General features: G+C 40.8%; 1 protein-coding gene across 2 annotated transcripts in view; it reads right to left on the reverse strand.

Moving 5' to 3' along the window:
- Positions 1–13,295, reverse strand: part of nktr (natural killer cell triggering receptor) — a 28,502-nt gene extending 15,207 nt beyond the window's left edge. The window contains exons 1-10 of one of the 2 annotated variants that reach the window (XM_079489997.1): positions 13,224–13,295; positions 11,488–11,566; positions 10,659–10,737; positions 9,546–9,620; positions 7,810–7,917; positions 6,271–6,315; positions 4,370–4,457; positions 2,333–2,362; positions 1,473–1,618; positions 497–538 (exon numbers count right to left, since the gene is read on the reverse strand). In XM_079489997.1, the coding sequence (XP_079346123.1) occupies positions 497–538; positions 1,473–1,618; positions 2,333–2,362; positions 4,370–4,457; positions 6,271–6,315; positions 7,810–7,917; positions 9,546–9,620; positions 10,659–10,716 (592 nt within the window). In that variant the 5' untranslated portion in view covers positions 10,717–10,737; positions 11,488–11,566; positions 13,224–13,295. Of the gene's footprint in view, positions 1–496; positions 539–1,472; positions 1,619–2,332; positions 2,363–4,369; positions 4,458–6,270; positions 6,316–7,809; positions 7,918–9,545; positions 9,621–10,658; positions 10,738–11,487; positions 12,012–13,223 lie in introns of those variants that run through there. The other variant, XM_079489998.1, reaches the window with a different exon arrangement.
- Positions 13,296–13,544: the final 249 nt, after the last annotated feature.

Below are 13,544 nucleotides of genomic sequence, written 5' to 3' on the forward strand. Positions count from 1 at the left end.
ATTTATAGATTCCAAAAATTATACAATTCTTGTCAAATCTCTTTTCTGCTTTGCACGGGTTGCAAGGTTTAACCCATTTTGGGCAGGAGCCGGGAACCCCTTTTGGTGTTAGCATTATGTTATGCTTTAGCTATTGAAAAATAGCAGATCTACAAGCTCGTAGCGCGCCACCGAGTGGCGCGCTACGAGCTTGTAGGTCTGCTATTTTTGAAAAATCAAAGAACCACTGATATAGAAACATAGCTTTTTCAGGAAACTGTCAGGATGTAGAAGACATTTTTAGAATCTGATCTCAGGTCAAAATGGCTTTAAAGTCTTGGGAATGTGTTCTACAAAGCAAAATTGTTAGTAATTTATGTAAGAATGCATGCTATTACCATGGTATACAGTACAATAAACGTTTGTTAACATGAACAACTCTCTCCTTAAGCCACAAACCAAGGTAGAGTTATTCATACTCACAAATGTTGTCTGGGACTAGTATCTCGTACCATACCAGAAAAAGTCTTCAACTTCAACTGGTTCCCTTCAGGCTGGGCTACATTAGTTAAGATTACATAAATAACTAATTAATAAAATGAATAAAAGGAAGGCATAGGGCAGATTCACACTCCTATTTTACAGGAGAAAAACTCAGTCCGGTTTTGTAGAGACTACAATGTGACGTCATCCGAGGTTCGGTGGGCGGGAACCGTCTTAAAAGTCGGCGCCACTGAAATTTTCTGACGAGCCGAACTAATTTCGGCACTACAGCAGCATTTCCTCATTCATTCAGCCCAGCTTCGAGTTCAATTCGTCGGCCGTGAAGCCAAGGAAACCCCGGTAGACACCAAGTCAACTTCCAAATGCTTGTGGCCAGGAGGTGAGCTCCGCAGAGCGGGCAGTAGCATGCCTCCTGCTGGCCGTGCGATCCATCTGGCTGCAGTGTTGTTGTCAGACCTGCTCCTCTCCCACTCGCTCTCAACAATAAAACAAATACTGTCTAAAATAATTACAAAGAAATAAACAACACGTTGTTCACATAAGAAACAAAACGAGGGAGTATGAATTTACTTTCATAGAGTCTAACTAAATTTGGGTCTGGGACCAGGCTTTTCTTCGGCACTTAATGCCTGGGCCATGGCTCAGTGGTCCAGGCACCTTGGCTGGTAATCCAGTCTGGCAGTGTCCCGTGGGTTCGACTCCCGATCCCGACGGCCTTTACCCCCATCTCTCTCCCCATTTCCTGTCAGCCTACTGTCTGTCCCTCCATAAAATATATAAAAATAAAGGCGAAAGCCACAAAAAATAAATAAAATAAGAGTATGAATCGGCCCATAGGGTGGGTTACGGTTGTAGGTCAGCAATCCTCCAGCGAGGAGGACCACAATGGAAACAAGCCCCTAGGGCTTTTTGGATTATCCGTTTAAACAATCATTGTAAGTATTCAATTAATCAAAATACTTGAAGATTATGTATTGATGAAAGCCTACCATCATTAGCAGACTTGGTGATCAGTTGTCCACAGTCGACCACTCTCACGTCGGCGTAAGGCCTGCTGGACGAGTCGGCCTTCAGCCCCTCGATCTTCTTGATCACCTCGAATCCGGAGATGACGAGACCAAAGACCACGTGGACTCTGCAGTGGGATATAGCAGTGGATCCCAAACGTTTCAATACCCAAAAGATACTTTTGAGGTCTCCCCTGTGTCTCCCCATACTTCCAAAAAAATACATACAAGAACAATTTAACCCAAAAAAATGTCTTCTAAATCCTGACAGTTTTCTTCTTATGTTTCTAGGCCTATATCACTCAATATTTCATGTCAAGGACCCCAAAAATGTAATCTGTAATTGGCCTCCGACCCCCATCTGAAAATATGTTGTTCCAGGGACCTCCACAGAAGCAAAGATGAGTTAAAAACGTTTGTTCTGAAAAAATATATTCCAAATTTGAGGCACATTTTCACGATTTTTCAAAAATAGCAGACCTACAAGCTCGTAGCGCGCCACTCGGTGGCGCGCTATGAGCTTGTAGATCTGCTATTTTTCAATAGCTAAATTATAACATAATGTTTAAAACACCAAAAGGGGTTCCCGCCCAAAATGGGTTAATGAGTGAAAATAATCTACAAGCTCACAATCTTGAAGACCTGCTATTTTCACAATTACGTTTTATTTATTCATTCATGGAACCTTTGATTTTTCATTGCTTGACAAGTTGAAAGACGATTGCAGAAATGTTGAAAACATAAAAAAGGTTCTGTGACACTTGTGTGAATAAATTGGTAACATGTCCCTCATTAAAAATGAATTACTGATTCATTAATTATCCCTGATCAAGGTCATTTACCCATCTAGATGAGGCGCCATCTTCGTCGTGCTGTTGTGAAGAATGGCCGGTCATTAATCGAGCCAGTTTGGGTCAACCGAGGACAGTGTTTGGGTCATAAAAGAAAGGAAAGGAAATGGAATGAGTATAAGCAAGATAATTTAACTGATTGTTAATACCATGGACTTTAAACTTACTGTATGTTCAATTCCACAAAAGGGACAGAATTCATGAGACTCATTCTTCACTTGCACAATGTAGGAGGCGGGACTAAGGGGGACTTCCTGGTGGGATATCACCCAAGTGTTTTCTTCCTGTCCATCGGGAGTGCATGTAAGTCAGTCATTTTCTACGGATAATTATAGTATTTTCTCGTCACTTGTAATTTTTTAAATTACGTTTAAAAAAAGCTTTTATGCTCCAGTGCCTGTCTGTGCTGCTGCACTGGAGCATACAACTTTCCCCTTGAGCAAAAACCCCTAAATAAAACATTACGATAAAAACAAATTATAAATTAATGAACCATATGAATAAAATTTAAATAATTACAAGTGACGAGAAAATACTATAATTGTCCGTATAAAATGACTGACTTACATGCACTCCCGATGGACAGGAAGAAAACACTTGGGTGATATCCCAACAGGAAGTCCCCCTTAGTCCCGCCTCCTACATTGTGCAAGTGAAGAATAGTCCATGATTAAGATAACAAAAAAATAAATAAATTACCAATTTGACTGTTTTGTGGGAGAATAATTGGACAGAGCAGAGAATCCCTGTGTGTAAATCTGAGTAAATGAATAAATACACACTGAACAATGAGTACTGGAAATGATCTACTCAATTTGGGATTATGCAAAGTGTGCCGTCTGAGTACCAAGACGCAGCTACAGCAAATGCATGAACACATTTGTGTTGATGTAGCCTAGTTATCCCATTTTGACCTGAGATCAGATTCTAAAAATGTCTTCTACATCCTGACAGTTTTCTGAAAAAGCTATGTTTCTATGTCAGTCGTTCTTCGATTTTTTTCAAAAATAGCAGACCTACAAGCTCGTAGCGCGCCACTCGGTGGCGCGCTATGAGCTTGTAGATCTGCTATTTTTCAATAGCTAAAGCATAACATAATGCTAACACCAAAAGGGGTTCCCGCCCAAAATGGGTTATGGTAGGCCTGTAACTGAAATGGGAGGCCTGGAAAGTGTGGTTGAATTAGATGTGGCAGCTGTAAGTAACCATTGGTGAATAATGTCATTTATATATCCAAAAGTGTCCAACCTACTATGTAGGGCAGGGCAATTAACCGAAACATATATCAATAAGGGTATTTAGAAACCAATAACCAACTTATAACAAGAAAAATAGAGAAGCACTAATTGTTTTAATATATACTTCTATCAACAAATCCACACAAAAGGAATGTCAAAAATGTAATCAACTAAATTGATTACTCTGAGTAACAGCTTGACCTTGCATTATACTTTGTTGTGCAATGGTGGCATACTTTTTTTTACATTTTTATTTGCAATTATATATATTTTTTTAACTACAAGCTCACAATGATCGTAATCACGACCCCAAAACAAATCGTGATATTGATTTGAAGTCATATTGCCCAGCCCTGGTACTGAAAGAATTGTGTTAACACAAGACTACTTAGAGATACAGATACAGTCAGGAGAGAGAGAGAGAGAGATAGAGAGAGAGAGGAAACACAGCCTTGGAGAGACACATTACCTTGGAAGGGCAGGATGCTAGAGTTTCTGCAAATGTTACACAAAAACGGCAAGAGAAAAAATGTAACACATTTGTAGACAAAAAGAATGAATCCATGTTTCTCTGCACTTTGAACTCTAAACTGCACAAAGAGAAGGGTTGTTGACACTCTCACACAGAATGTCAAATTCTACTCTCTGAGGAATCAAAATAGTTGAGGGGAGCGAAGAAAAAAAAAAAGGACAAAACGCACACCCTAAAACAAAAGTTTAAAAAGGACTGGCATCACATGCACAAAAAAAAGGAAACCAATAAATGTGCAGTTTAGTGAATGATACTCACATAAAGAACTGTGAGCCGTTGGTGTCCTTCCCGCGGTTCGCCATCGACAACAGGAATGCTCTGTCGTGTTTGAGAATGAAGTTCTCATCTGTTGGGAGGAGGAGAGACAGAGGGGGGGGGAGGATGTCTCAGAATGTAGCCGTTGTAGAATGATAAGGGATGTGGTGCGAGGCTGAGAGAGAAAGGTTTTTAAGTAAGCCTTGCCACTGCCTCATATCACCCATCTGCCTACCCACACCATGTTAACAATTTTGAGCAAACCATAAAAAAACGGGTTTTCAATTGTTCAAATTAGACAACCAACCATACACACCTGTCCTGGATATGAAGAAAAGCATAAATAAGTTTCAATACACCACCTAAATTACAGGCCTTAGCTGATTGACTTGGTAATTAAAAAAAAAAAAAAAGCTCTCAGTGGAGAGCAAATTACACTACGCTTTTAAATGACACTGTGAGGATTAGTACCTTATTTCCATTCGATACCTTAATGGGATCTTAATTAACAGCGGTCAGAGAGACCACTAGCCACAATTTAAAATAGCAAAAGAAAGAAGGCCTGTAATTACATGTCAGAACAATCAAAGTGAACATGCCTATGACACCATACAGTTAAAGTATTCAGTAAAACAAGGAAGCCAAAGTATTTGGCGTCTCAAAGTCATCAGATAGCTCTATGAATGGTGACATCCATCAACACCGGGGCTCACATTTATCCACATGATGACATTGTGTTACTGAACTTGTGTACATCTCTTACCTTCTCATTTTGCAAAAGACCACACTCTATAAATAAAAGAATACGTTGAAAATTTTAGGCAGGAAGATTTGGAGCTTTCAATAAAGAGAACGCCTACCCTACCCATGCTGATTTGTATAAAACCCATTATTTTTTTCGGCTGGACAAATTATGCAGAATAAGACAATGGAAAAGGGAAAGTCGGCATTGGGTATTATTAGGCATATTTGCGGGAGTTAAACCTGTGCTTAACACGACAGGCACATGCTACTGAACGCTCATGCATAATTAGCTTTGATGGAGGACGTTCCCGGATATGTATGGACACGTTCAGAAACGGGTCCCCTGGTCGCAGCGAACGCATTTCCTGTAGGCGGAGACGACATATCTGGCTGCGGTGTAAACTTGCAGGTCTTCTACTACATTATGGGGCGGCTGTGGCTCAGGAGGTAGAGCAGGTCGTCCAATGATCCCTGGGTCGGCAGTTCGAATCCCGGCTCCTCCTGTCCACATGTCGAAGTGTCCTTGGGCAAGACACTGAACCCCACATTGCCTCCAATGAGTTGGTCGGTGTGAGCTCGCCACCATTGGTGTGTGAATGTGGGAAGTGAGGACGCTGGCGTCGACTGTTAGCCGCTTCACCTCCCAATGTATGAATGAATGAACCATTGTAAAGCGCTTTGAGCACTTGGAAAAGCGCTATAAAAAATGCAATTCATTATAAAAATGCAATTCATTGAATGGTAGAGTGACTGATGTTATAGTCTGCTCAAACGTTACTCTTTTACCTGCTTTTTACTAACACTAACTTTACAAAGATGCCCAGAGCATCGGGATGAACCTGTGTAGTTTAAGGCTGCTCCAACAGTAGTGGCAACATTCAAACTACACAGGTTCATCCCGATGTTCTGGGCATCTTTGTGAAGTTTAGTTCTTAGTAAAAAGCAGATTAAAGAGTAACGTTTGAGCAGACTAACATCAGTCACTCTACCGTTCAATGTAGTAGAAGACCTGCGAGTTTACACCACATATATGTCGTCTCCGCCTACAGGAAATACGTTCGCTGTGACCAGGGGACCCGTTTCTGAATCGGTCTATAGGTTAGTGAATTAACAATCCTTAGGGTTCACATCACACATCACACATAAACACTCCTGCTTACCTTCAAAGTAGCCTCCATATATGGACTCCCCTCCTCTTCCATTGCCTGCAGAGATCAGAATTATGTTTTTTATTGTTACGTCTGCGTCTTACAGTAGATTGTCGCTGTCAGGTGTAAACCTTGTATTTCCAAATCCATTTCTTGTGTTGCAGAACATGTGTTGCAATTGATCCAATTATTTAAAGCTGCTATAAGCAATAATATGTCAAAGTATTAATGACATTTTTATTTTTTTGGTATTCAGACAGCCAGCAATGGCTAGAACGCTCCCAAAAAGAATTTAGTCTCTGACACATCTAGGGGCCGCAATCTGCATTCAAAGATGTTCCTAGAAGCTTTGTCATTGGTCGAAAAAAACCCGGTCGCAGTGACTAACCAATCAGGAAGCAGACAGGCAAATCGACCAATGACAAAGCTTCTTTGTGGCCCCTAGATGTGTCACAGAGACTAATTTTTTTGGGGGAGCGTTCTACCCATTGCTGGCTGTCTGAATACAAAAAAAAAGAAAAAAAGGGGTCATTAAAATTTGGACTTATTATTGCTTATAGCAGCTTTAATCACAATCTCTTGTTAATACTTTTTTTTTGGTTAAATATATATATATATATAACCCACAGACACAACAACTACAGTTTCAACCTGGTGTCTCTAATTTGGGCATGTCATTGTAGGCGAAATGTGTCAACACGTCACGCTTTGAGCTTAGAGTATAAAGTATAGTATGCAGTGATGTAAACAGGTTCTCAATGTAATGAGTCCCGGGATGCAGGGATGGTCTTTTAGATGAGTCCCAGCAGGGACATTTTATGAGTCCCACTTCAACAACGTTAGGAGTCATATTTCTCCATTTTTACAAATTGCAGCATTTAACTCCCATTTCATTTTATATGGTTATAATAACCATTTCTGCTTCTGTTTTCTACATGAATATAACCACATTATAACTAAAGCTAGCAGAAATAAACTAGAATAAAAAACAGTAGTACAGTAGTGCATCCCGTGGATGCAGAGGTTGTTGTTTTATTGCGTCCCTTAACTATAAACTGCGTTTTGGGATGCAAAATGCACCCTATTTTAATCTCTGAGTATGAGTATAAAATAGGGCATTAAGTTATAGAAAAACATAAAAAATGGAGACACAATGCTTCTGCTCGACAGCAAAATATAGAAGTACATGAGAGCAAAATTATTAAAACATTTTTAAAATTTCACAAAACTGTGAAACTGTGTTTTAAATATGGTCAGTCAGTCCTAACTCAAGTCACCTTGGAAAAAGGTGACTTGTCACATTTCTTATATTGTTCTCATGAATCCAGTCAAGAGTTTGGGAGTAAATGAGCTGTTATTAGATGGTCATTATCTTAACCCATTCTGGGCGGGAACCCCTTTTGGTGTTAGCATTATGTTATGCTTTAGCTATTTTTGAAAAATCGAAGAACGACTGACATAGAAACATAGCTTTTTCAGAAAACTGTCAGGATGTAGAAGACATTTTTAGAATCTGATCTCAGGTCAAAATGGGTTAAAATGCATGTTAACCTTCAGTGAAGTCCCCTCCCTGGATCATGAAGTTCTTTACAACTCTATGAAACGTGGAGCCTTTAAAGCACAGCTTTTTCCCTGTGGCTTTGCCAGTTCCTTTCCCACCTGAAAAGAGAAGAAGTGAGTTACTAGTAGTACAGAACAAACCACATAAAGTATACTAGCCATTCTGTGGGCTTCAGGGTAGTTGCAAGTTGTCCCCCAAATAATTGGCAAACACTAACATTTTAATGATAGTATAAAAAAGAGAACGTGAGGGTTTTCATTGTGATACAGATTATATAGTCCCTGTGACATACTAGCACCATGTCCAGGGGGTGTACTTGTACATCAAGCTGCCTCACGCTACAGAAACAGGAGATAGGCTCCTGACCTATGGGCCTCATGGCGAGGCAAGGCTTACTACTTACAGATATATAGCAACTTAACTTACACTACGTTGGTTCAATCGATCCAAGCCGGAACACATGACACGACATGATTGATGATAAAACTAAACAGGCTCCGAAAATGCACAAAGACCTTCCATCTGACCACTTAAAGCAGCGGCTGTGGGCCGTGAACGCTCTTAAGATTTTTAAGTGGGCAATGGTCCAGAAAGGTTTGAGAAGCGCTGAAATATATACAACAGGCCTGCATTTTGTAGAAGGTGGTTAGTGTGTACAAGGAACCAGAAAATAGCCTGCAGGTCTAAGAACTCCTGCTCTTGCATGTTGCCACTGCCACGTCGGCCACAAATGGTTTATTCTAAACAATGCAGTGAAACCACAGGTGGGTTGGGGAGGGTTTTAATAAACCAGATGACCTTGTTCCGGCATCTTCTTGTTAAGTCTGCAGAGGAGGACTGTGTCGTTCATTAAAGAAAGAGGGGATCCTTCCCTGCTGGTCTAGTGTGTGTGGGGCCAGGATATTGGACCAAAGCACACCCCTCCCTGACGCCCCAAGGTGTTTCACTTTGGTCAAAAAGGGAGAGTTTTCATGAGACAGACGTTTGGAAATTCCTGCTGGGTACAGAGGACTGACTGTGCAACAGCCGAGCTTAGGTTGCTAAATGCACTTGGGATTTTACTTTGCTGGCCCCGGCAGCGACACAAGGGTTCGGTTTCCTTTGGTGCAAGCTGAGCGGCTCCTAAAACAAAACTGACACGCTAAAAAGCTTTCACTGAGAGCCAGAGCAAAGTGACCACCACTAATGGTGTGTCACATTGTAGGTGTATGTCTGCCCTTGACAGCCTCATGTTCCCCATCCACCAGGTGGGGTCGAAAACTGAGAGGGTGGATTGATCTGCCTCCTGTCTGGAGATTTATGGACATTTCCAGTTATTAGACCATCTCCACTACAGTACCAGCAACAGCTACTGTATCTAGAGTCAGACTATAGAGGGCGACCAGGGCTCTCCATCCATCCAACTTCTGTATGCCATCAAGTGATATACTGTGTACATTTTTGATAATTTCCTCTGGAAGTTATGGGAACGTTTTTTTTGCAATATACAACTATGACGTTGTTCTATGACTATTCATAAATAGTGCGACTACAAGTTCACGACAACGTGTTCCGGAGTAGTGAGCTTGTAGATTGGCTATTATTGCTGCAATACACTGTCATTCAACAAAGTATAAAATAGGGTATAAGAAATTAATCTCTCGTCATTATTATTATTTCATTAAAAAAAAGCATAATAATAATGTTTTGAGATGTATAAGAACACCTCAGTTGGAGTTCTACTCACCAGTACACAAACAGAGGAAGTTTTTACTTGTCTTGGGACAGTGATCCGAGTAAAGTTGAAAGACTATACGCCCAACTGTAAAAAAAATAAATAAAAGTAAGAAAAAGGGAAAGTAAAGGTTACAGGATATACAGATACAGAAGTTTAGAGAGATGGTTTGGAATCATAAAGATGTCTTGCTGCTGATTGGTACAATACTGTAGATTTCGGAAAACAACGTTGATAATGGTACAAACTAGGACGTCTTTTAAATGGGCCATGGATATAACTACGATGTTCATTAATTATTCAGACAACACGATTATTATATTAACTTGTTTCTAACAATTAGAGGGATTCTGTGGTGAAAAATAGATTAGATTTTTAGAAGCAATGTCATGGGAAATAGTGAGACTGAATAATAAACAATGCTTAAGGGAGTTGGAGGGAGGGTGAGTTCATTGTATCCTACCGTTAACAAAGTTAATTTAATTATTTCAGACAGAACAGTCACCAAAGTAGTTCTGGTTTTCATTTTAGGTCAGACAAAATAATGTGAACTACATTTTCCCTTCTTAGACAAATAAATAACCCATTCTGGACGGGAACCCCTTTTGGTGTTTTAACTAAGCATGTTATACTTTAGCTATTGAAAAATAGCAGATCTACAAGCTCATAGCGCGCCACCGAGTGGCGCGCTATGAGCTTGTAGGTCTGCTATTTTTGTAGGTCTGCTATTTTTGAAAAATCGGGAAAATGCGGCACAAATCTTTGAATATATATTCTTTCAGAAGTATCTTTTTTACGTCAGTTCTAAATGGGATAATATCAGACCCCTCTCACAATGAATTGATAGCCAAGTTGTTCCACTTTGTTGTGGATTATTTTTTTAATCACACAATTGAACCCATCCACATCGGGCTCACTACCCCTAGTAGCCCTTGTATAACTAGACAAGACTTTCTTTGAGTGAAGTGTTAAGTCACAATATCTGCAGTAACTACATAACTACAACATCCAATTGAAACATCTTTATTACATAATTATCTATCAAAGTTCTACAGGTTCAATTCACACAATTTCAGTGGAAAAAAGAAAAGGGAAAAGTATTGTACAATTATAGGCATCTCTTACCTGGTTCCCGGTTGAGCTCCACATCAAAGTAGCACTGAGGGCGGTCTTTAACTCCCATTGTGATCCAGGTCTGGATGAGCTGAAAAGTGGAATGAGCAAAAAAAGTGGTATAAAGATATAGTCTTCCCTCAGTCCAGCGATATAATGCAGCAAAACAGTTAGTTCATTCTTCTCAGAGCAAGACGACAAGTACAAGGAAAAGTAGAGTGGGAACTGGGCTGAAGTAGACTGTAGAGACAAGACTACGACAGGAAGGAGGGGAGGGAGAGAAAGAGAGGGAGAGAAGAGAGAGCCCAGTCAAGCCTATGGGGAAATGTACCACTATGCAAATCCAGTCACAGCTCAACTTCCTCAAAGCATGTTTTTCCCCTATAGTCCCTATCTTCCCAATCCCATTGTCCCTTCTGAACTATCAGCGATAGTCTAGGGATGATAGATGCCAGATGAAATGTCACTAGAGACCCTCCCCTCCTTCCCACACTACTAGTGGACGTGTTTACGACGTGGTGAAACTGGGGCCGGACAGATGAGATAACGCTTAGATTTAAATCGCCGAGGCGAGGTGTCAAGGTCCTGCTAAACTAGGAAACCCTGTGAAACCAAAGATGCACTACGAGGCGAGGGTACATATTGTTCTGCAGCTGCCCTGGCACTATGCGGCTTACATGTGACAGATTCTGTCATTATAAGGGAACTGTTATTTCCACAATGCAGGGAGCGGACTTAACAACAGTCCTCAGACAGCTGACAACATATATCTTTTGAGCCCTAGAATGAAATGACGAAGCAACTTGTTGCCTAAGCCTATCTGCTATACGGCAATACATACCTGCTTTTTAATGTAATCAAGACCAGTCTTGTTGACACTCCTCTCTCTATTAGCCTCCTACATACCAACCAAACAGATCCTATGGAGCAATGAACAAGAACAGCAACAGTCATTGTTCATAGCGAATACCTGGAAGGCTATAAACGCAAATTGTTTGGAGGGCCTAGAATCTGCATTAGCAGAAAGACCTGTGTTTCACAAGTGGACAACTGAAATTCTGAATAGAAAATATTTTATCAGTTCCATCCCTTATTTGTAACCTGCCGTGAGAATGACCTTGTTTACATACAGTATGGCCCAGCCAGCCACACCTCAATTCCCTTTAGGCTTTAGTCTAGTATCTGTCATCTAAATAATAGTATCTATACTAGTTGCAGGCATTTTGAAAGATACTCAAGTCAGACTACGGTTTTCTGTTTGATATTCAGACAATTCAGGGCCTGTAATTAAGGAATTATAACACCAGTGACAAAAATAGTACAAATGCACTGCACATGCCATCTTATTTTGACTTGGCACTGAGTCAAGTATAGGCTACAACTTAATAAGACAAGCCAAGCCGATGAATCAAACGTAGGCCTATATAACCAGTAAGACGCCTTGAGGGCGAGAAGCGACCTAAAAGGGCGAGGTCGCGCTGAAACAACAGAGGTTCTTAATACGGCACAGTTGAGAAGCATGTTGTTAAACTATTAATCTGGTGTCCGTGAGGTCATAATTATGTAGAGTTGCTAGACGACACCATATACGGTATGCAGATCTAGTATGTCAAACCATGTATGGCTATCCAGGGTTTGATGAGGTCAGTGTCGTGAATCGTGATCTCCATATATGCATGGAGACCCAGGTGATGATAGTCAGCTCCACATATGGAGGAGGGGGGAGGGGGGGTCTGTGACCCGTGGCACAAACTCTTTTCAGATGGAGCTCGGTCTGCGGCCAAATACAGTACATACTTTATTAATTTGTGGGTCCTTGACATGAAAACGTTCAAAGAACCACTTACATGCTGTGAGTGCTGTGGTGGTGTAAGCATTTTGGTTTGTATTAAATGCCCTAACTCGTAGCATAGAAGCTGGATGCAGTGTTAAAGGATTCTCTGCTTAGTTCGACAACAATCACCTTCAACTTTCGGTTTCTTTTTAATAGACTGTAGCTCGGCTTCACATTCCATTCCATGCAATGATATGACACCAAATCAATCAGATCACAAATGCATACTGTCTCTATGTCTCGTCATCACTAATGTGTTATGATATGAGACCCACACCACACGGCCACAGCCCCCCTAAAGCCCCAGCATGCAGAGATTAACAAGTAAGGGTTAGAATTCCATTCTAGCAAAGGCTAGCCTGCTGCAGCCTGGGGGGGGATGCATCCGTGCAACAAACTGTACCACCAGGAAGGAACAACTGGTAGAAGAATCAAAACTAAAAGGTCTATAATATAGTGCGCACTGCGCGTACGGGTTGATTAATCAGAGTTAACTTGACGGTTTTTACACACATTTTCCCATCAGAGATGCATAAGAAAAGAATTAGCTGCAACAACATAGCCTTTATCCTCCCCTCCCCACCCCCAAGATGGTAGAGAGAGACTAGAGATCAGAGAGAGAGAAAGCTTAGCAGGCAGCGAACGTGTCTCTCATTCACAATAACAATAACGTCTTTACAAAAATCACTGTTATATCACCTAACGCAAGATGTTTGATCTTTGATCATAATGTCTGTACCAACCTGTATGCAGTAGCTAGCAGGGCAGATAGCTAGTCACTGACTGGTCACCGTAGCAGCAGCATGTTCTAACTCCATAGGGCTTGGTGTGGACTGGTAGAAAATCACTGTTATACCGAAATTGGTGACCCTTCGCAACTTGACTACATGGCAGAGGTCGCCAAATTCGCCATTGATTGTTTTTGATTGAAATATTTATTAACAGTTTGTAGAATTACAGTACATTTCAAGTACAAACTCAATACAAAGACTGTTAACTGTGAGTGGACGACCCAATTAAGCATTACACTTGTTTACAAGAGGGTCCAATTGTGGCAGCGGTGG

This window comes from Electrona antarctica (assembly GCF_951216825.1).
Source record: "Electrona antarctica genome assembly, chromosome: 20".
NCBI lineage: Eukaryota > Metazoa > Chordata > Actinopteri > Myctophiformes > Myctophidae > Electrona > Electrona antarctica.